The sequence below is a fragment of the Felis catus genome, chromosome X (assembly GCF_018350175.1).
Source record: "Felis catus isolate Fca126 chromosome X, F.catus_Fca126_mat1.0, whole genome shotgun sequence".
Classification (NCBI taxonomy): Eukaryota; Metazoa; Chordata; class Mammalia; order Carnivora; family Felidae; genus Felis; species Felis catus.
Genome location: NC_058386.1, coordinates 71,805,325 through 71,830,000, shown reverse-complemented (window position 1 = coordinate 71,830,000; position 24,676 = coordinate 71,805,325). Strand labels below are relative to the sequence as shown.

At 37.1% G+C, this 24,676-nt stretch overlaps 1 protein-coding gene across 1 annotated transcript in view; it reads right to left on the bottom strand.

Annotated features, from left to right (window-relative positions):
• Positions 1-24,676, bottom strand: part of DACH2 (dachshund family transcription factor 2) — a 742,450-nt gene that overhangs the window by 458,837 nt on the left and 258,937 nt on the right. The window contains exon 2 of the mRNA XM_019824052.3: positions 15,863-15,901. Coding sequence (XP_019679611.1) covers positions 15,863-15,901 — 39 coding nt within the window. The remainder of the gene's footprint in view (positions 1-15,862; positions 15,902-24,676) is intronic.

Below are 24,676 nucleotides of genomic sequence, written 5' to 3'. Positions count from 1 at the left end.
ACAAACACTACATAAACGGGGTGATCAAGGTCAATCTCAAGAATGATAAGTTATAATAATAAGGTGTACCCCTCATATGATGTGATTAAAAAAATGGCACTTTACCTCTGTGTTCTTCCTCCCAAAAACCCAATTTACAATGAGAAAAACACCATACATATCCCAATTGACTGTCATTCTACAAATACCTGACCTGTACTCCTCAATACTGTCAAGGTCATCCAAAACTAAGAAAGTTTGAGAAACCATCATAACAAAGAAGAATCTAAGGAGACATGATGACTGAATGTAAGGTGGTATCCTACTTCTTGGGGCAGAAAAAAGACATTAAGAAAGCACTGAGGAAGTCTGAATAGAGTCTAAGCTTTAGTTAATAATAGTGTATCAGGGGGCTTGAGGGAAGATGGCACCATAGGAGGACGTTGGGCTCACCGCGCGTCCTGGTGATCACTTAGATTCCACCTACACCTGCCTAAATAACCCAGAAAACCGCCAGAGGATTAGCAGAATGGAGTCGCCGGAGCCAAGCGCAGACGAGAGGCCCACGGAAGAGGGTAGGAAGGGTGGCGAGGCGGTGCGCGTTCCACGGACTGGCGGGAGGGAGCCGGGGCAGAGGGGCTGCTCGCCTGGCAAGCAGAGCCCCCAAGTCTGGCTGGCAAAAGCAGAGGGGCCTGATGGACTGTGTTCCCTTAGCAAGCGCGACTTAGCCTCTGGGAGGTCATAAGTTAACAGCTCTGCTCAGAAAGCGGGAAGGCTGGAGGACAAAGGGAGGGAGAGCTGCTGAGCCCCCAGACAACAAAGCTCAGTTTGGTGGGGAACAAAGGCACTCACCAGCGCCATCTCCCCCGCCCATCCCCCAGCCAAAATCACAAAGAGAACCAGTTCCTGCCAGGGAACTTGCTGGCTCCTCGCAAACACCCAACTCTGTGCTTCTGCGGAGCCAAACCTCCTGCAGCGGATCTGATTCCCTCCCGCTGCCACATGGCCCCTCTTGAAGTGGATCACCTAAGGAGAAGCGAGCTAAGCCTGCCACTCCTGCCCCTGTGCACCTTGCTTACCCACCCCAGCTAATATGCCAGATCCCCAGCATCACAAGCCTGGCAGTGTGCAAGTAACCCAGATGGGCCACGCCACCCCACAGTGAATCCCGCCCATAGGAGAGGGGAAGAGAAGGCACACACCAGTCTGACTGTGGCCCCAGCGGTGGGCTGGGGGCAGACATCAGGTCAGACTGTGGCCTGGCCCACCAACTCCAGTTATACACCACAGCACAGGGGAAGTGCCCTGCAGGTCCTCACCACGCCAGGGACTATCCAAAATGACCAAGCGGAAGAATTCCCCTCAGAAGAATCTCCAGGAAATAACAACAGCTAATGAGCTGATCAAAAAGGATTTAAATAATATAACAGAAAGTGAATTCAGAATAATAGTCATAAAATTAATCGCTGGGCTTGAAAACAGTATACAGGACAGCAGAGAATCTCTTGCTACAGAGATCAAGGGACTAAGGAACAGTCACGAGGAGCTGAAAAACGCTTTAAACGAAATGCATAACAAAATGGAAACCACCAGAGCTCGGCTTGAAGAGGCAGAGGAGAGAATAGGTGAACTAGAAGATAAAATTATGGAAAAAGAGGAAGCTGAGAAAAAGAGAGACAAAAAAATCCAGGAGTATGAGGGGAAAATTAGAGAACTAAGTGATACACTAAAAAGAAATAATGTACGCATAATTGGTATCCCAGAGGAGGAAGAGAGAGGGAAAGGTGCTGAAGGGGTACTTGAAGAAATAATAGCTGAGAACTTCCCTGAACTGGGGAAGGAAAAAGGCATTGAAATCCAAGAGGCACATAGAACTCCCTTCAGACGTAACTTGAATTGATCTTCTGCACGACATATCATAGTGAAACTGGCAAAATACAAGGATAAAGAGAAAATTCTGAAAGCAGCAAGGGGTAAACGTGTCCTCACATATAAAGGGAGACCTATAAGACTCGTGACTGATCTCTCTTTTGAAACTTGGCAGGCCAGAAAGAATTGGCACGAGATTTTCAGGGTGCTAGACAGAAAAAATATGCAGCCGAGAATCCTTTATCCAGCAAGTCTGTCATTCAGAATAGAAGGAGAGATAAAGGTCTTCCCAAACAAACAAAAACTGAAGGAATTTGTCACCACTAAACCAGCCCTACAAGAGATCCTAAGGGGGACCCTGTGAGACAAAGTCCCAGAGACATCTCTACAAGCATAAAACATACAGACATCACAATGACTCTAAACCCGTATCTTTCTATAATAACACTGAATGTAAATGGATTAAATGCGCCAACCAAAAGACATAGGGTATCAGAATGGATAAAAAAACAAGACCCATCTATTTGCTGTCTACAAGAGACTCATTTTAGACCTGAGGACACCTTTAGATTGAGAGTGAGGGGATGGAGAACTATTTATCATGCTACTGGAAGCCAAAAGAAAGCTGGAGTAGCCATACTTATATCACACAAACTAGACTTTAAATTAAAGGCTGTAACAAGAGATGAAGAAGGACATTATATAATAGTTACCGGGTCTATCCATCAGGAAGAGCTAACAATTATAAATGTCTATGCGCCGAATACCGGAGCCCCCAAATATATAAAACAAGTACTCATAAACATAAGCAAACTTATGGATAAGAATGTGGTAATTGCAGGGGACTTTAACACCCCACTTACAGAAATGGATAGATCATCGGAACACACGGTCAATCAAGAAACAAGGGCCCTGAATGAGACATTGGATCAGATGGACTTGACAGATATATTTAGAACTCTGCATCCCAAAGCAACTGAATATACTTTCTTCTCGAGTGCACATGGAACATTCTCCAAGATAGATCATATACTGGGTCACAAAACAGCCCTTCATAAGTTTACAAGAATTGAAATTATACCATGCATACTTTCAGACCACAATGCTAGGAAGCTTGAAATCAACCACAGAAAAAAGTCTGGAAAACCTCCAAAAGCATGGAGGTTAAAGAACACCCTACTAACGAATGAGTGGGTCAACCAGGCAATTAGAGAAGAAATTAAAAAATATATGGAAACAAACAAAAATGAAAATACAACAATCCAAATGCTTTGGGATGCAGCGAAGGCAGATCTGAGAGGAAAATACATTGCAATCCAGGCCTATCTCAAGAAACAAGAAAAATCCCAAATACAAAATCTAACAGCACACCTAAAGGAACTAGAAGCAGAACAGCAAAGGCAGCCTAAACCCAGCAGAAGAAGAGAAATAATAAAGATCAGAGCAGAAATAAACAATATAGAATCTAAAAAAACTGTAGAGCAGATCAACGAAACCAAGAGTTGGTTTTTTGAAAAAATTAACAAAATGGACAAACCTCTAGCCAGGCTTCTCAAAAAGAAAAGGGAGATGACCCAAATAGATAAAATCATGAATGAAAATGGAATTATTACAACCAATCCCTCAGAGATACAAACAATTTTCAGGGAATACTATGAAAAATTATATGCCAACAAACTGGACAACCTGGAAGAAATGGACAAATTCCTGAACACCCACACTCTTCCAAAACTCAATCAGGAGGAAATAGAAAGCTTGAACAGACCCATAACCAGCGAAGAAATTGAATCGGTTATCAAAAATCTCCCAACAAATAAGAGTCCAGGACCAGATGGCTTCCCAGGGGAGTTCTACCAGACGTTTAAAGCAGAGATAATACCTATCCTTCTCAAGCTATTCCAAGAAATAGAAAGGGAAGCAAAACTTCCAGACTCATTCTATGAAGCCAGTATTACTTTGATTCCTAAACCAGACAGAGACCCAGTAGAAAAAGACAACTACAGGCCAATATCCCTGATGAATATGGATGCAAAAATTCTCAATAAGATACTAGCAAATCGAATTCAACGGCATATAAAAAGAATTATTCACCATGATCAAGTGGGATTCATTCCTGGGATGCAGGGCTGGTTCAACATTCGCAAATCAATCAACGTGATACATCACATTAACAAAAAAAAAGAGAAGAACCATATGATCCTGTCAATCGATGCAGAAAAGGCCTTTGACAAAATCCAGCACCCTTTCTTAATAAAAACCCTTGAGAAAGTCGGGATAGAAGGAACATACTTAAAGATCAGAAAAGCCATTTATGAAAAGCCCACAGCTAACATCATCCTCAACGGGGAAAAACTGAGAGCTTTTTCCCTGAGATCAGGAACACGACAGGGATGCCCACTCTCACCGCTGGTGTTTAACATAGTGCTGGAAGTTCTATCATCAGCAATCAGACAACAAAAGGAAATCAAAGGCATCCAAATTGGCAAAGATGAAGTCAAGCTTTCGCTTTTTGCAGATGACATGATAGTATACATAGAAAATCCAACAGACTCCACCAAAAGTCTGCTAGAACTGATACATGAATTCCGCAAAGTTGCAGGATACAAATTCAATGTACAGAAATCAGTTGCATTCTTATACACTGACAATGAAGCAACAGAAAGACAAATAAAGAAACTGATCCCATTCACAATTGCACCAAGAAGCATAAAATACCTAGGAATAAATCTAACCAAAGATGTAAAGGATCTGTATGCTGAAAACTATAGAAAGCTTATGAAGGAAATTGAAGAAGATTTAAAGAAATGGAAAGACATTCCCTGCTCATGGATTGGAAGAATAAATATTGTCAAAATGTCAATACTACCCAAAGCTATCTACACATTCAATGCAATCCCAATCAAAATTGCACCAGCATTCTTCTCGAAACTAGAACAAGCAATCGTAAAATTCATATGGAACCACAAAAGGCCCCGAATAGCCAAAGTAATTTTGAAGAAGAAGACCAAAGCAGGAGGCATCACAATCCCAGACTTTAGCCTCTACTACAAAGCTGTCATCATCAAGACAGCATGGTATTGGCACAAAAACAGACACATAGACCAATGGAATAGAATAGAAACCCCAGAACTAGACCCACAAACGTATGGCCAACTCATCTTTGACAAAGCAGGAAAGAACATCCAATGGAAAAAAGACAGCCTCTTTAACAAATGGTGCTGGGAGAACTGGACAGCAACATGCAGAAGGTTGAAACTAGGCCACTTTCTCACACCATTCACAAAAATAAACTCAAAATGGATAAAGGACCTGAATGTGAGACAGGAAACCATCACAACCTTAGAGGAGAAAGCAGGAAAAGACCTCTCTGACCTCAGCCGTAGCAATCTCTTACTCGACACATCCCCAAAGGCAAGGGAATTAAAAGCAAAAGTGAATTACTGAGACCTTATGCAGATTAAAAGCTTCTGCACAGCAAAGGAAACAACCAACAAAACTAAAAGGCAACCAACGGAATGGGAAAAGATATTCGCAAATGACATATCAGACAAAGGGCTAGTATCCAAAATCTATAAAGAGCTCACCAAACTCCACACCCGAAAAACAAATAACCCAGTGAAGAAATGGGCAGAAAACATGAATAGACACTTCTCTAAAGAAGACATCCGGATGGCCAACAGGCACATGAAAAGATGTTCAGCATCGCTCCTTATCAGGGAAATACAAATCAAAACCACACTCAGGTATCACCTCATGCCAGTCAGAGTGGCCAAAATGAACAAATCAGGAGACTATAGATGCTGGAGAGGATGTGGAGAAACGGGAACCCTCTTGCACTGTTGGTGGGAATGCAAACTGGTGCAGCCACTCTGCAAACCAGTGTGGAGGTTCCTCAGACAATTAAAAATAGACCTACCCTATGACCCAGCAATAGCACTGCTAGGGATTTATCCAAGGGATACAGGAGTACTGATGCATAGGGCCACTTGTACCCCAATGTTCATAGCAGCACTCTCAACAATAGCCAAATTATGGAAAGAGCCTAAATGTCCATCAACTGATGAATGGATAAAGAAATTGTGGTTTATATACACAATGGAATACTACGTGGCAATGAGAAAAAATGAAATATGGCCTTTTGTAGCAACGTGGATGGAACTGGAGAGTGTGATGCTAAGTGAAATAAGCCATACAGAGAAAGACAGATACCATATGGTTTCACTCTTATGTGGCTCCTGAGAAACTTAACAGGAACCCATGGGGGAGGGGAAGGAAAAAAAAAGGGAGGTCAGAGTGGGAGAGAGCCAAAGCAATAAGAGACTGTTAAAAACTGAGAGCAAACTGAGAGTTGATGGGGGGTGGGAGGGAGGTGAGGGTGGGTGATGGGTATTGAGGAGGGCACCTTTTGGGATGAGCACTGGGTGTTGTATGGAAACCAATTTGTCAATAAATTTCATATATTAAAAAAAAAGCGTGTATAAACAACATTATCTTAGTCATTCTGCATTACATTTCCAACTGTGAGCAAAATACAAGGTCAGAGTGGACAAGAATGTAGGTAATCCCAAGAAAACTTCATGTAAATGACTTGCTCAAGGTTCAAACTGGGTATTCAATAATAGCAAGGTAATCCCAAGGAAACTTCATGTAAATGACTTGTTCAAGGTTCAAACTGGGTATTCAATAATAGCAAAAAGGAGTATTTTCCATAGTAATATAGTATTATTATCTAGATACCATCCATGGCAAAACACATGGATATTCTTGGAGATAGAGGTAAAGATAAAAATATCCATGATTTTGATGTTTTGTAGATAAAAGATAAATGTTGTTTGCAAGGCTTTGTTTAATCTAACAAGTGTCAGTACTCCTTAAAAGAAAGAAAAAGGAATAATATAAAGAACAACTACAAATGGTTTTGTAAATAAAGATCCGTTAATATTAACATCTCAAATGTAAACAGAAGCACTTTTTAGAAACACAGATGATAAAGGCAATACAACAATGCTTGTATTTCCTCCTTTCCTATTTTCATAATAAATACTTGTCAGCCATATTTATTTTTTTAATTAATTATTTTTCAATAGTCTTGTCAAACACTTAGTGTGTTATTTCCAAGAAGTGCTGTTCTGAAAATGTTCTGATTTAAAGAAACTAGTTTAAGGTTTTGTGTGTTATCTTGTGTTTTAAGTGATTTGTTTAGTGCTTATTGAGTTAGATAACCTAATTAAATACCCACAGGATAGGTAGGGTCTAGGCAAAATTAACCTAGAATAATTTGGCACAAGTTCCTCTGAACTTGTGGAAGTAACAGAGAAAGCAAAATAGTGGTTTTCAGAGTATGCTTAAACTATAAGATGGGGTTCCAATTAGCAAAAATAGCAATCAAAGTTCTTAAATATGAGTCCCATAGTGAGTTCACAAATAGTTCAGAAATTCACAAATAGTTCACAAATAGATTAAACAAGGTAAAAACACTCAAAAGCAACTTATGTGGGATTCTCTAGGCTTAATGTCACAGTTGAACAATGAGGTTTACATATGTGAATTGTATTAAACTGGAGATCATCTGAACGAAGTGTGTGAACCACAATTTTCTTGTAATATCTGACTGTTACATTGTAAGAAGTTAGTTTACCTCCCACCAATGCCATCGTCAAAATTTTTCCCAGGACTACTTATAGAGAAGCCCCCCAAAATGTCATCATTATAAGAGATAAACTGATTTAGATTTTGTTTGCCAGAACTGCCGTCTTCCATAAGTAGAAGCATCACTAAAAATATAACTATATTCATGTCCTAAAAGATTTCTTTTTTAACGTAATTGAAAATAATAAATATTCTATGCAAGAGACAGGATATACGTGTGTGTGTAAATGTGTGAGGGTATGTGAGTGTGTTTGTGTGGTATACTGGCAATTCCTGGAGCTTAAGTAAAATCAGTTTCAACTGTGCACCTTTTCTACTTTAATCTCTTACAATATTAGACAGTTACATTTCTAACTGGATGTTCTTTCCAGTACACAAAGCATCTAAGAAACTCGAAAAGCTCTTTGTTAAACTCCAGGGTACAGTTCCAGCTCTTCCTAATCAAAAATCTTTCCAAACATAAAATCCAATTGGTTAACCCCCCTTATCCAAAAAGAAATACAGTATATACAGAATAGTCAACCTGACTCCTCCTTCTACTTTAAGTAGTTATGTGCAGCGTCATAAAGCACTATTGGAATCAAATCTTATGTGAGTTGAAAATATTGAAAGCCCTCTTCTCTGAATCTGAAATGTACATAAAAAGAACTTGAAAGAAACATAAAGCCATAATAAATTGTAGTTGAACTTCCATTGTATTTCAGCATTTATAATGCGATGATTCAGAATAGGAAATATTGAAGATTAATTCAAAACGGTGTGTTACTACTGTCTTGTACTTATAATGCTGAGATTATTTGAATTAAGAGAAATACAAAGATAAATAGAATATAAATAAGAAACACTTATAATCTTAACTATGCCAGAGGGTGTAATAACACTTTTCACAAATTGATAAAATTTAATATTGTCTTTGTATTTCATGCACAATAAATAAATTATATCTTCAGGGAAAAGGGAAGGTATGTATTATATAACAAAAGTTATAATAGGTCTCTAAAAGATCTCTTGGTCCAACATCCTAATTTTACAGATATGGCAATTGATATCCCAAGCCACGGAGTTATTTTCAGAGTTGTTTTAAGTCCGTGGACTTCTCTGACTCTTTCCAGAGGTCTTCCTGCTATACCACACTATCTCATCAAATGAGGCTTTATGAGAAAGTTCTCTATAACCTGGAAAATACCTTACAAATTTTAAATAGTATTCTTATCCTTATCTGAACTACATATGTTTTAAAATGAAGAATAATGACACAAATAGTTTCAGTAAACATTGTTATGTGCACTAAGTGATCAGAATCAGTGTTTCATCTTTGTATAATCATGAATGAGAATCAATAATATAATTATTTTTTCTTAAAAGGAATTGTTTGTTAAAGATATCTACTACATTGGCAAGAATGTGAGAAAATAGGATCTATTGTATGACACAAGTGGGAGTGTAAATCAGAACACTTTTGGAAAACAATTTAGCAATAAAAAAGTTGAAGATGTACATAGCTCACAACTCAATGATTTTACTTCTAGGTTTATACCCCAGAGAAATTCTCCCACAATGTCACAATAAAACATGATGTCCATTTACAGCACTGTATGTAATAACAAAGAAATTGAAAACAACCTAAATGTCCATCAATATAGTAAAGAATAATCCAACTGTGGTATACTTATGCAATTAAATAGTAGAATGGACAATTAAAAAGTAAATGAACTAAATCAGCATGTATCAACATGGATAAATCTCGAAAACATGTTAAAACAATGATTACAAAAGGATAATACAGTACCAAACCATTTAGATACATTTTAAAAACACAAAAATGAATACTGCATAAACACACATGTTATTTAAAAAACAGCAATAATTCACACAAATTTTTAAAACAGTGGTTAACTCTAATGAAGGGTGGAAGAGAAAGGAGATTAGTGTTAGTCATATCAATAATGCTTTACAGATACATTTTTAAAAAATGAGTTCTGAATCAAATGTAGCAAAATGTAGACTTTGTTATTGGTCAACGAATATCTTTCATTATTAACCTGCTGTTTGTATTTGAGCTAATTTATAATTAATCTTGCTAGTTTATTACCCAATCAAAATGGTGCTACAAAATTGATTTCAGAATAATGTCATTTTTTAGTAAATAGATGATATAGATAGATATAGATATAGATATAGATATAGATATAGATATAGATATAGATATAGATATAGATATAGATAAAGATATAGATATTTAAAGTGTTTTGGTAATTAGTCTGATTCCAGTTGTCAGGTTATAAAATATACTCATCCAAAGTATATGAGCTTTGTAATCAGACAGACTTGATTCAAAAGCTGGCTCTGATATTTGTTGGCTGTGAGGCCTTAGATAAGTCATTTAACCTCTGTCCCTCAGTGCCATTATCTGTAAGACAAGATCAGAATAATATCACCTACTTTGTACGGTTGTTATGAAGATTAAATGAACTAACATAACCTGGGATATGAGGCATCTGGGTGGGTAGGTCAGTTAAGCCTCAGACTCTTGATTTCAGTTCAGGTCATGATCTCACGGTTCATAGGATCAAACTCTGCATCAGGCTCCGTGCTGACAGCATGGGCCCTGCTTGGGAATCTCTCCCTCCCTTTCTCTCTGACCCTACCCTGCACTTTCTCTCATGTTCTCTCTCTCTCTCTCTCTCTCTCTCTCTCTCTCTCTCTCTCTCAAAATAAATAGTAAATATTTTAAAAATAATAAAATTGGGGTGCCTGGGTGGCTCAGTCAGTTAAGCATCCAACTGTGGCTCAGGTGATGATCTCGCGGTTCATGTGTTCAAGCCCGGCATTGGGCTCTGTGCTAGCTGCTCAGAGCCTGGAGCCTACTTCAGATTCTGTATCTCCCTCTCTCTCTGCCCTTCCCCCACTCGTTCTCTCTCTCTCTCTCTCTCTCTCTCTCTCTCTCTCTCTCTTTCTCTCTCTCTCTCAAAAATAAATAAAACATTAAAAAAATTTTTAAAATAATAAATAATAAAATATAAAATACAATAAAATAACCTGGGATATCACGTCTGGAAAATGTTAGATATTATCATGTCCTGGCAAAATGAAAGTAGGAGATGTTTATTGAAATTTTTCCTGAATTATCTCATTTATATGTCTACACTGGTTTATTGTATCAAAGAACATTTCTTAAATATCTGTAAGGACTAATCAATTAACTAAGAATTTCTAGTTAGAGTTTTTACACAATAGTTGTAATTAATTAGTATATTTAAACATGGCTCATCTTTATCACACAACAGATTACTTGTGGTGAAAACTATTTGACGATCTAGAGAGGGCAGCACAGTCTACTGAAATTTTATCTAAGTAAATATCACTTATTTTGCAAATTGTCACATGTGTTGACCAATTGCCCAACAATTTCTCATCTTTCATATATGCCTGTGTTAAATCTGCAACTAGAATAATTTGCTGACAAAGGATGGGCATTTTTAGTTAAAAGAACTGTGAATTCTTTATCTTTCTTTTTCAGTTTTCTATTTTTTTAAATCCTCTGATAAGTTTCTCACCACAAATGACAATGTTAACTGACTATCCTAAGGATATATGGTGCAGATCATAGGAGCCATTAAAGCAGGTTTAGCAATGGAGGTTTTTTTTTTTCTTTTTTTTTCCTAGAAAGACTGGAATTTAATTGTTTCCTTTTTAGACAAATATGCTTTTGAATTGCCAGTGATAAAAGGGGTATACAAATATTAAAAGCATTGTAGCACAGTGAGATTACATTCTAAAGTCCAAGGCAAGACAGATAAACAAATGAAGTCTCACATTAGTCAAAGAGTTACTTCTTAATAAAATTTCAGATAACTAACTTTCGTTTTATATTTGCCAATGCCAATTAAAAGTTCAAATGAGCTTTTATTAACTACTTAAATTTCTTTTATTTCCTATTTTAACCATGTATAAAAAATAAAGGAATTTTTTAGAAGAAATTGGAAATTTGTTGAAAGACAAGTCAACTTAAAATTAAAAGAACACATGCTCTCTCTCTCTCTCTCTCTCTCTCTATATATATATATATATATATATGGCTTTCTTATGGCTTTCTTCCTATTAAAGCACCAGAAGTTTTAATTATGTTATGTGACAGAACCTATATTTACATGTTCTCTTTGGATGTGGAAGTAATGATCTTTCATATTGCATTTCATTGATAAATATGAATGCAAAAAATTCATAATTTTATCATAATTTTCAAACCAAATTAAGGAAGAATTATCCTGGTTATTTCCATATAGCAAGGAAAAATCACGAAGTGCATAGCCGCAATTTTGAGTATGAGGAGAATTATTTACAAACACTCCATTTATTTTTTAATTAAAAAGACATTTTTTTAATGTTTATTTATTTTTGAGAGAGAGAGATAGCAGAGTGTGAGCAGGGGTGGGGAGGGGCAGAGAGAGAGAGGGAGACACAGAACTCAAAGCAGGCTCCAGGCTCTGAGCTGTCCACACAGAGCCTGACACGGGGCTCAAACTCACAAACTGTGAGGTCATGACCTGAGCAGAAATCGGAGGCTCAATCGACTGAGCCACACAGGTGCCCCAACACTCCATTTATTTTTAATTCACTTTACATGGATTTTTCTGTCATCAAGGCCTTTGGGTGTATTTACAATATATTGTGATTTTTCTTAATTACAATATCTAGAGGATTTACAATTTAAAGCAAACTGAGAGCCCATGGGCTAGATGCAGACCACAGATGATTTTGCTTAACCTGCACAGTATTTCTTTCTTTTTCTTTTCTTTTGTTTTTGTTTTGCTTTTTATTGAGTTGGTTACCAACATTTAAGAAGAATTAGGGAATTTTAGGTAAAAATCTGCATCCCCAGCTTCTCTTAAAAACTCAGAACCTGGGGGACCTGGGTGATTCAGTCAGATAAGCAACCGACTCTTCATTTCAGCTCAGGTCTTGATTTCACGGTTGATGAGATCAAGCCGCACATCAGGCTCCACGCTGGGCATGGACGCTGCTTGAGATTCTTTCTCTCCCTCTCTCCCTATGCTCCTCTCCCTCTACTCTCTCCCACTCTTTTCTCTCTCTAAAAAAATTAATGAAAATAAAAAATAAAAACTGAGAGCTTAACAACATTGGGCCTACATTCCCAGATGGTAGCAATAAGTTGAGCTAAGTAATAGCTGCCACCTTTGGAAAGAATACATACTCTCTAGGTCACCATAGTCCCCACCAATCCCTATTGCTTATGGTCTTTCATTTACTTTACCAGCCTTGCCTCAGTAGGCATTAGAGTTTGCAACTCTCCTGTTTCTCTGTAGTTTATGCGAGTGAATCAGTATATATACTTTTAAGAACATTTAATGGTTTTTCTCAGATCACAGGAAATGTAAGAATGCACTACCTATATATGTACATATGTAATGTGTGCTCTGATCAATATAAAATAAACCTATAAAAACCTCTCTGACCTCAGCCGCAGCAATTTCTTACTTGACACATCTCCAAAGGCAAGGGAATTAAAAACAAAAATGAACTCTTGGGACCTCATGAAGATAAAAACCTTCTGCACTGCAAAGGAAACAGTCAACAAAACAAAAAGGCAACCGACAGAATGGGAAAGATATTTGCAAATGACATATCAGACAAAGGCTAGTATCCAAAATCTATAAAGAACTCACCAAACTCCACACCTGAAAAACAATCCAGTGAAGAAATGGGCAGAAAACATGAATGGACACTTCTCTAAAGAAGACATCCAGATGGCCAACAGGCACATGAAAAGATGCTCAACGTCACTCCTCATCAGGGAAATACAAATCAAAACCAAACTGAGGTATATCCTCACGCCAGTCAGAGTGGCTAAAATGAAGATCAGGAGACTGTAGGTGCTGGCAAGGATGTGGAGAAATGGGAACCTTCTTGCACTGTTGGTGGGAATGCAAATTGGTGCAGCCACTCTGGAAAACAATGTGGAGTTTCCTCAAAAAATCAAAAATAGATCTACCCTATAACCCAGCAATAGCACTGCTAGGAATTTACCCAAGAGATAGAGGAGTGCTGATGCATAGGGGCACTTGTACCCCAATGTTTATAGCAGAACTTTCAACAATAGACAAATTGTGGAAAGAGCCTAAATGTCCATCAACTGATGAATGGATAAGGAAACTGTGGTTTATATACACAATGGAATGCTACTTGACAATGAGAAAGAATGAAATGTGGCCTTTTGTAGCAATGTGGATGGAACTGGAGAGTGTTATGCTAAGTGAAATAAGTCATACAGAGAAAGACAGATACCATATGTTTTCACTCTTATGTGGATCCTGAAAAACTTAACAGAAGACCATGGGTGAAGGGAAAGAAAAAAAAAAGAGAGAGGGAGGGAGCCAAACCATAAGAGACTCTTAAAAACTGAGAATAAACTGAGGGTTGTTGGGGGGTGGGAGAGAGTGGGAAGTGGGTGATGGGCATTGAGGAGGGCACCTGTTGGGATGAGCACTGTGTGTTGTATGGAAACCAATTTGACAATAAATTTCATAAAATAAAATAATAAAATAAAATAAAATAAATCTATACAGGGGCATCTGGGTAGCTCAGTCAGTTAAGCGTCTGACTTAAGCTCAGGTCATGATCTCGCAATTTGTGAGTTCCAGCCCCATGTTGGGCTTGCTGCTATCAGTGCAGAGTCTGCTTTGGACCCCCTCTCTCTCTGTCCCTCCCTTACTTGAGTGCTCTTTCTCTCAAAAATAAAAATTAAAAAAATAAATCTATAGTGATAAACTACTGTTATAATTAATTAAATAAGAGGGCATTGCATTAATTTGCATGTCATTTTACTAGTAAAATTAAAATACAATGAAAGTAAATTTCAATGTCTGAATTCAATTGTACTCATATAAAATAAAAAAAAATTACTTTCAAAATCCCAAACCTTAACTCAAAACTCAATCCATTTAAATTTTTCGGTTAAAATCATTCATTAATGAAATCTAGTGGGTTCTAATCTCCCATAACACAAAAGTGTCCAATGGAAAGTTTGGCACTTAAGGAGGCGCATCCGCTGCTTCAGGTCACTTGGGTATTATTTAGTGTGCATGATATTTAAAAGTAATATTTAGTATAGGAAATATCCCAGATATTGCAAACATCACCATAGTGCTTTCAATTTTCTATGTTGAAAATCCAGAATAAATCACATGGTGTGGTTCCCTTCTCCCCCACAACCCTATGACATTTTTGTTGTACAAAAATATGGATAAAACATGTATCAAGGGCAGCCCTGAAGATATTGGGGAAAGTCCCCAAAGGGTGACTTAACATGAGAAGGGTCCATGGAAGAGAAGAGGGGGCAGTATTGCCAGGCAATATAAAAATGAACTTTATAGGATGCCTGGCTGACTCAGTCAGTAGAGCATGAGACTCTAGATCTCAGGGTTGTGAGTTTGAGCCCCATGTTGAGTGTACAGATTACTTAAAAAAAATCTTTTTAAAAAATGTACTTGAGCATGATGGATTTCCTTCCTCTTCCCTTGCTTCTCTGAGTTACTGTCCATTATTTTCCCCATTACAACCTAAAAGGTATAAAGCCTAGAGCAATATGGTATCTCTGATTGCAATTCAACTGAAATTGTCATAGATATTTCAGGAAGTTTCAAGCATAAATCTTCCTAGATTTCAAACTATTTTTTAAAAATATATTTTTAGAAAAAAATAATTTTGAACATTTTAGAACTACTAGCATGCTTACAAAATAAATATACCCATGCCTAATGCTTAGAATAACTACAGAAGAATAGATGGCCTATTTTTTTCCATTATTGCTATACCACACTTAATAGTCTGTGCTGCCCTTCAAAAGTGTATGTACCTTCCTAAGCATTCCAGAGTCATGAGGGGAGTGAATTATCTTCTCACTGTTTTACAAAGTTGTCATGGTTTTCATGTCAGTGACCCTCACTCAATCCACATCAATTTTGTAGCCTTTCTCTAGACTCTGCTTTAGTTCCCAGGGAAGGAGTTACTTCCTGTGGCTGGAAGTCATCTCCCCACTGCATGGTCCTAGGATCCATTCTGAGTTAAGAGATATAAATGATTACTGTCAATAGTGACACTACAGCAACACAAATTAACTAGTACCTTCAAATAGACAGGATCTAATTAGCTATTTGGATTTCATTTTTCTTTTTACCAAGGATTAAGAAAGATTCAACATTTGTTCTGAAACATTTCAACAGCTCTACTTTCCTACCTTAATAAGTATAGTACAGGAAACAAAATTATTAAAGTTGGGCTGAATTTGTACAGGCTCCAGGACATTCCCAGAAAGTTGATTTAAAAAAAATAAATACATAAATACCTGTTAACAGCTTGTTTTCTTGTCATTTGCCTCTTCCTTCTAAAAGGAGAGTGTAGCAAAAAATAAATAAATAAAACTGGTTAATCAAGAGTTCTAGATAGTTAGCTTCCAATTAATCAAGGCTTTATTATATTTCACACACAAAAAAATCTTAAATTCTTCAAGAATTTTAGATAGGTTACATACAATGAAACACCAGCAAGGAAGAGCACAAAGAAGGTAGAAAAGCTTGAATTGTTATTAGATAATGTTTTAAATTATATGGACAATGGTATTATATTTCTGGTCTAATCCCCACTGGGTAAAGAATAATCTGAAATGTCATGTGGTTTAGGGCTTTTCCATATATGAAGGCAAGGAAATAAGATTATAGATTTCTGTTTATAAAAATGGCCTCGGGTCATAACAATTCCAAAAAAAAAATCAGCAATATTGAATCTTCTTCCTTTCTCTCAAGAGTTTTCTTCCCATCCCAATGGGTGTTCCAATACTTTTAGAGGAAAAAAATCCCCTTGTAGGTTTTTTTTTTAATTTTTTTATTTGGCCAACGGGATGATGACAGTGAGCCAATATCAGTTTTATGCCTTAATTTTCTAAACATGGAGCCATGTAATCACATAGCTCACTGTATACTTATTTCTGGAGCAATAATGAACTATCTTACATCCTCCCCAAAAGGGTTACACACACACACACACACACACACACACACACACACACACAGAGTCATACACACATCCACACAAAATAAACACATGCAAAAAAGATTAATTAAAAAAACCCACAAGATTAGCTTAATTAAGAAAGCAAACATTTTTCCAGTAGTATAGTATTTCCCACTGTTTACAAACTCCTTAGTGAAGAACAGTGAAATCTAAAACATATTGCTTCCAGAGAAGATGGCAGAGTAGGAGGACCCTTGGCTCACCTCGTCCCATGGTTACACCTAGATAACGTCCACATTAAATAAACCAGAAAACGACCCAAAGACTGACAGAACAGACTCTCCATAGATAAATGTAGAAAAGATGCCACATTAAAGAGGGTAGAAAGGGCAGAGATATAGTTAGTCAAACTGACATGTAGGACTGTCCATGGAAGGGAGGGATACCTTGGGCAAAGAAAATAAAGGGGAGCAGACCCTACACCAAACATGACAGGCATGGGGAACCCAAAGTGGGAAGATGAATATCCATAATATTTGGCTTTGAAAACCAAAGGAACCTAACTTTGTTTGTTCTTAACAATCAGTAGGGCTTAACACATGGAACTTTAAAATTCAGCAACTCCACTCTGGAAGATCCAGAGGGCAATTGCAACCTGAGTGCCTGCCATTAAATAAACAGCATAACAAACAGCCCCACTGAAATACAGCATAGAAGCAGTGGTTTGAAAAATGCCTGGGGTATACAGGAAGGAGATTTATTTACTAATGTCAGAGCAGGTGCTGGGGAAGAGCTCTTTGAGGACTTCTAGAAAAAAAGAGCTGGCAGGGGGCATTTCCCTCTCCTGCCCTACAGCCTACCTACCCAGACAACTGTGGGAACTACTGCAGATGAATACTCTCCACAAATCTTGCCCCACCCCTGTGCTCATCTACAGACTATCCCCTCCATCCCAGATTGGGGAAGAGTTTTCCCAGGGTGGCTGAAGGTAACCTCCTGAAGTACAGCAGCATAGACCTTGCTGACACTGTGCTCCCCACCCCACATTTTCCTATAGACATGCCCTCTCCAACAGGCCTTTGTCAGGAGACCATCCAAAGTAATGCCATAAGTCTGGCAGGGTGAAGCAAACATGACAGAGGCCACCACCACTCCAAAGTGATCCCTGCCCTAGGGAAAGAGGAAGATACCCACACATGCAATTCTGACTGCAAACCCAGCAGAGGCATATACATCTGCTCTGATTCTAGGACCCGCCCACCAATGACAGCTTCTCAGGGGACAAGATAGGGAGAGTGCCCTGCAGTTTGGTGCTGCCATAGCTCTGGCAAATGCCTGGTCTGATTCAACTCAAGCCTAAGGCAGCTTCAAACTCACTAACACAGGGACCAAACCATGACTACAAGAGGCAAAGAGAGCCACTGCAGATGACTGTACTGAAGGTAAAAACAGCTCAGACACAATAATAGCAGGGTATATGCAACAAACATAGAATACACCTTTGATGTGCCAGGTTATGGAAAACAGGGGACATTGCATTGCAGCGCATGACAGGACCTCTTCTTCATAACGTCACTTCTTTCAAGAGACGGAGACTTACCTGACTTTCCTAACATATAGAAACAGACACAGAGAGCTAGACAGAATAAGGACACAAAGGAATATGACCCAAATGAAAAAGAGGATGAAATCACAGCAAGAGAATTAAATGAATCAAAGATAGGTAATATGACTAATAGAAAACTTAAAGTAATGGTCATAAAGATAATTCACTGGACTTGAACAAAGAGTGGAAATCCTCAGCGAGACCCTCAATAAAAAGATAGAAAATATAGGGGGTGTCAGTGTGACTCAGTTAGTTAAGCAACCAGCTCTTGACTTCGGCTCAAGTCATGATCTCACAGTTTGTGAGTTTGAGCCCCACACTGGGCTCTGCACTGACAGTGTGGAGCCTGCTTGGGATTCTCTCTCCCTCTCTCTCTCCCCCTCCCCTACTCATGTGCTTTCTAAATAAATACATAAATAAATAAACTTTTAAAAGATAGAAAACATAAAAGAGAACCAATCAGAAATGAAGAATTCAATAACTGAAAATAAAAATACACTAAAAGGAATAAAGAATAGATTAGAAAAAGCAGAACAGATCAGTGACTTGGAGGACAGAATAAAGAAAAGCAATCAAATTGAACATGACATAGCAAAAATAACAATAATAAAAAAATGAAAATAGAGACAGTGACACCACAAAGCATAACATTATCATTATAGGGATCCCATAAAGAGAAGAGAGAGAAAAGGGGATGGAAACTGTATTTTAAGAGATAACAGCTGAAAATTTCCAGAATATGGGGAAGGAAACAGAAATCCAGATCCAGGAGACACAGAGAGAGCCCAAAAAAAATCAACCAAAGGAGGTCCACACAAAGACACACAGTTACTAAAATGGCAAAATGTGGTGACAAAGAGAGAATGTTAAAAGCAGAAAGAGGAAAGAAAACACTTATATACAAAGGAAACCCCATAAGGCTATCAGTTGGCTTTTCATCAGAAACTGCAGGATTAAATGGAGTGGCATGATATATTCAAAGTGTTGAAAGAAAAGAAAAAAAAAACAAACTACAACCAAGAATACTCTATCCAGAAAGCCTATCATTCAGAATAGAGGAAGAGACAAAGTTTCCAAGATAAACAAAAGTTAAAGGAATTCATCACCACTACCAGCCTTACAAGAAATGTTTAAGAGGATTCTTTGAGTGGAAAGAAAACCACAAGCAAGAGTAATAAAAGTAGGAAGCACAAAAGCATTAAAATAAATTATACTTATAAAAATCAGCCAAAGTATTCACAATATAAAAGGATATAAAGTATTACATCCTATATCTAAAATGTTCAGGGAAGAGGAGTAAAAATTTAGTGCTTTTAGAATGGGTTTAAACTTAAGCAACCATCAACTTAATATAGACTGCCATATGCATGAGATGTTATATACAAGCCTAATGATAACCACAAATGAAAAACTAGTAATATATAGGCAAAAAAATAAAAAGAATCCAAGTATGTCACTAAAAAAAGCCAGCAAACTATGAGAGAAGAGAGCAAGAGAAGAGAGAAAACTACAAAAACAACCATAAAGCACATAACAAAATAGAAATAAACATACATGTATCCATAATGACTTTGAAAGTTAATTGGCTATATGTACCATTGAAAAAAGTGGAAGAAATAGCCAGACCTATCTATATGCTGCCAACAAGAGATTCATTTCAGACTTAAAGACACATGCAGTTTACAAGTGAAGGGATGGAGAAACATTTATGTCATTCTGCTTCCTCTAGTCTACTCTTCATTCCCTCTAGTATACATCTATCATCCAATTGGAAGTGAAAAGAAATCAGGGGTGGTGATACTTATATCAGACAAAATAGACTCTAAAACAAAGACGTTAACAAGAGACAAAGAATTACATTACATAAAGAGAAAATCCCAACAGGGAGATATAACAATTGTAAATATTTATGACCCAAAATGGAAGCACCCAAATACATAAAGCAGCTGATAACAAACAAAGGAAGTAGTTGACAGTAATAGAATAATAGGGTACTTTAATACCCACTTACATCAATGGACAGATCATCCAAACAAAATCAACAAGGAAACAGTGGCTTTGAATGACACATTGGACCAGATGTATCTAACAGATACATTCAGAACATTCCATCTTAAAAAAGCAGAATACATATTCTTTTCAAGTGCACATGGAACATTTTCCAGAATAGATCACATATTAGGCCACAAAACAAGTCTCAACAAATTTAAAATGATCAAAGTCGTACCATGCATCTTTTCCAATGACAACACCATGAAACTAGAAATCAACCACAAGAAAAAACCTGGAAGGAATACAAATACATGCAGGTTAAATACCATGCTACTAGGGGCGCCTGGGTGGCTCAGTCGGTTAAATGTCCGACTTCAGTTCAGGTCATGATCTCGTGGTCCCTGAGTTCAAGCCCCGCGTGGGGCTCTGTGCTGACAGCTCAGAGCCTGGAACCTGTTTCAGATTCTGTGTTTCCCTCTCTCTCTGACCCTCCCCCATTCATGCTCTGTCTCTCTCTGTCTCAAAAATAAATAAACGTTAAAAAATTTTAAATACCATGCTACTAAACAATGAGTGGGTCAATCAATAAATCAAAGAAAAAATAAAAATTACATGAAAATAAATGCAAATGAAAACACAACAGTCAGAACAATTCTGGATGCAGCAAAGGTGGTTCTAGGAGGGAAGTTCAGAGTAATACAAACCTATTTCAAGAAGCAAGAAAAATCTCAAATAAACAATCTAACCTTACATCTAAAGGATATAGAAAAAGAACAAACAACGCCTAAAAACAGTAGAAAGAAGGAAAAAAGAAAGAGTCAAGCAGAACTAAAATTAAATAGAAAATAAAAAGGGGGCGCCTGGGTGGCTCAGTTGGTTAAGCATCTGACATCGGCTCAGGTCATGATCTTGCAGTTTGTGGGTTCGAGCCCTGCATCGGGCTCCATGCTGACAGCTCAGAGCCTGGAGTCTGTTTCAGATTCTGTGTGTGTGTGTGTCTCTCTCTCTTAAAAAATATTTTAAAAAATTTCAATAGAAAATAAAAAAGAAATGAAACAGATCAATGAACTCAGGGACTGAGTCTTTGAAATAAATCCACAAAATTGATAAACCTTTAGCCAGGCTCATCAGAAACAAAAAGGGGAGGGGACTCAAATGAAGAAAATCAAAAATGAAAGGAGATAAATAACAATCAGCACCACAGAAACACAAAGGATTATAAGAGAAGATTATGAAAATTTATATGCCAATAAATTGGACAACCTAGAAGAAACAAATTCCTAGAAATATGACCTCCCAAAACTGAATCAGGAAGAAATAGAAAATTTGAACAATTATTATTAATGAAACTGAATCAGTAATCAAAACATTTTCAACAAACAAAAGTCCAGAACCAGATGGCTTCACAGGTGAATTCTACCAAACCTATAAGAAAGAATCAATACCTATTCTCTAATTATTCCAAGAAGTAAAAGAGGAAGAAAGCTTCCAAATTCATCCTATGAGGCCAGAATTACTCTGATACCAAAACCAGATAAGGAGAACTACAAGCCAATCTCTCCAATGAACACAGATGAAAAATCCCGAGCAAAATATTAGCAAACCAAATCAAATAATACATTTGAAAAACCAACTTAATAAAGTGGGATTTATTCCTGGGATGCAAAGGTGGCTCAATATTCACCAATGAATAAGTGTGATGCATCAAATCAATAAGAGAAAGGATAAAAATGACTTGATCATTTCAATAGATGAGGAAAAAGCATTTCACAAAGTACAACATCCATTCATGATAAAAATCCTCAACAAAATTCGTTTAGAGGGACCATACCTCAATGTAATAAGGGCCTTATATGAAAAAGCCACAGCTAACAGCATAAACAATGCTGAAAAACTTAGAGCTTTTCCCCTAAGGTTAGGAACAAGATAAGGATGTCCACTCTCAACACGTTTATCCAACATAGTACTGGAAGTCCTAGCGACAGCAATCAGATAACAAAAGGAAAGTAATCTAAATTGGTAAGAAAGAAGTAAAATTTTCACCATTTGCAGATGACATGATACTATATAGAAAGAACACAAAACACTCCAACAAGAAACTACTAGAACTGCTAAATAAATTCAGTAAAGTTTCAGGATACAAAATCAGTATACAGAAATCCAATGCATTTCTGTACACTAATAATTAAGAAGCAGAAAGATAAATTAAGAAAATAATTCTACATAAAATTGCACCAAAAAGAACAAAATACCAAGGAATAAACTTAACCAAGGAGGTGAAACATCTCTACACTGAAAACCATAATACACTGATGAAAGAAATTATAGCTTACACAAATCAAAAGATATTCTATACGAATGAATTGGGAGAAGAAATATTATTAAAATTCCCATACTACCCAAAGAAATCTATAGATTTAATGCAAGCCCTATCAAAATACAAAATATATTTTTCACAGAACTAGAACAAACAATCCTAAAATTTGTATGGAAACAAAAAACACCCTGAATAGCCCAAGCAATCTTGAAAAAGAAAAACAAGACTGGAAATACCACAATCCCAGATTTAAGGATATACTACAAAGCCATAATAATCAAAATAGTATGGTACTGGCACAAATATAGACACATATATCAATATAACATAATAGAGAGCCCAGAAATAAACCCATGAATAAACGGTCATTTAATCTTTGACAAAGGAGGCAGGAAGATGCAATGAAAAAGGGGAAATGGTGTTTAGAAAACTGGACAACAACATGCAAAAAAATTAAACTGGATCACTTTCTTACACAATACACAAAAATAAACTAAAAATGGAAAAAAACCTTCAGAAGGAGACCTGAAATCATAAAAAAAATCCTAGCAGAGAGCACAGGCTGTAAATGCTCTGACATCAGCCATAGAAACATTTTTCTAGATATGTCTCCTGAGGGAAAGGAAACAAAAGCAAAAGTAAACTACTGGGACTAGACCAGAATAAAAAGCTTCTGCACAGTAAAGGAAACAATCAACAAAACTAAAAGGCAGCCTACAGAATGAGAGAAGATATTTGTAAATGACATATCCTATAAAGGGTTTAGTATTCAAAATCTATAAAGAATTTAACAAAATCAACATCCAGAAAACAAATAATCCAAATAAAATGAGCAGAAGACATGAACAGACATTTCTCCAGATAAGTCATCCACATGGCCAACAGACACATGAAAAGATGCTCAAAATCACTCATCATCATGGAAATGCAAACCAAAACCACAACGAGATATCACCTCACACCTTCCAGAATGGCTAAAAACAACAATACATGAAACAACAGATGTTGGGAAGGATGTGGAGAAATAGGAACACTTGTGCACTGTTGGTGGGAATGCAAATTGGTGCAGCCACTGTGTAAAACAGTATGGAGGTTCCTCAAAAAATTAAAAATAGAATTACCCTATGATCCAGTAATTCCACTGTTCAGCATTTACCCAAAAAATACAAAAACATTAATTCAAAAGATATAGGCTCCTCTATGTTTACTGCAGCATTATTTACAATAGCCAAATTATAGAAGTAACCCAGTGTCCATCAATAGATGAATGGATAGAGAAGATGAAGTATATATAGACAATGGAATTGTACTCAGTCATAAAAGAGAATAAAATCTTGTCATTTGCAAAACACAGATGGATCTAGAAGGTATAATGCTAAGTGAAATAAGGCAATCAGAAAAAGGCAAATACCATAAGACTTCACTCAAATGTGGAATTTAAGAAACTAAACAAATGAACCTAGAAAAAGAGAAACAAAAAAAAATAGACTCTTAACTAACTATAGAGAACAAACTAATGGTTACCAGAGGTGAGGTGGGTAGGGGAATAGTGAAATAGGTGAAGAGTTTAAGAGTACTGATGATTCCTGAGTAATGTATAGAATTGTTGAAACACCGTACGGTATGCCTGCATATAACACTGTGTGTTAGGTATACTGGAATTAAAACTAAAACTGAAAAAAAGTACATATAAAATAAAACAATATGCTTTAAAAAACTCTAAGTACTGCAATTTGGCTCTTTTGAGCTTTAGCACACTTTCTTGGTAGTACAGAAATAGGAACCTCCTTATAATGCCCACTACAAATATATATATAGCTGGTTCATCATCCTTCTGTAATCTCTCGAAATAGCATTTTTGTTAGAAGTCACCTCCAGTAAGTCAGTCAGAGAAAGACAAATACCATATGACTTCACTCATATGAGGAATTTAAGAAAAAAAGGGGAGGGCACCTGGGTGGCTCGGTCAGTTAAGTGTCCAGCTTAAGCTCAGGCATGATATTGTGGTTCGTGGGTTAGATCTCCACGTTGGACTCTGTGCTAACACTTAAGAGCCAGGAGCCTATTTCGGATTCTGTGTCTCCCTATCTCTCTGCCCTCCCCCACTCACGTTCTCTCTCTCTCAAAAATAAATAAACATTAAAAAAATTTTATAAAAGAAAAAAATGAACAAACAAAAAAGAGACAAAGAGAATCTCAACTAACAGAACAAACAGATGGTTATGACAGGGCCA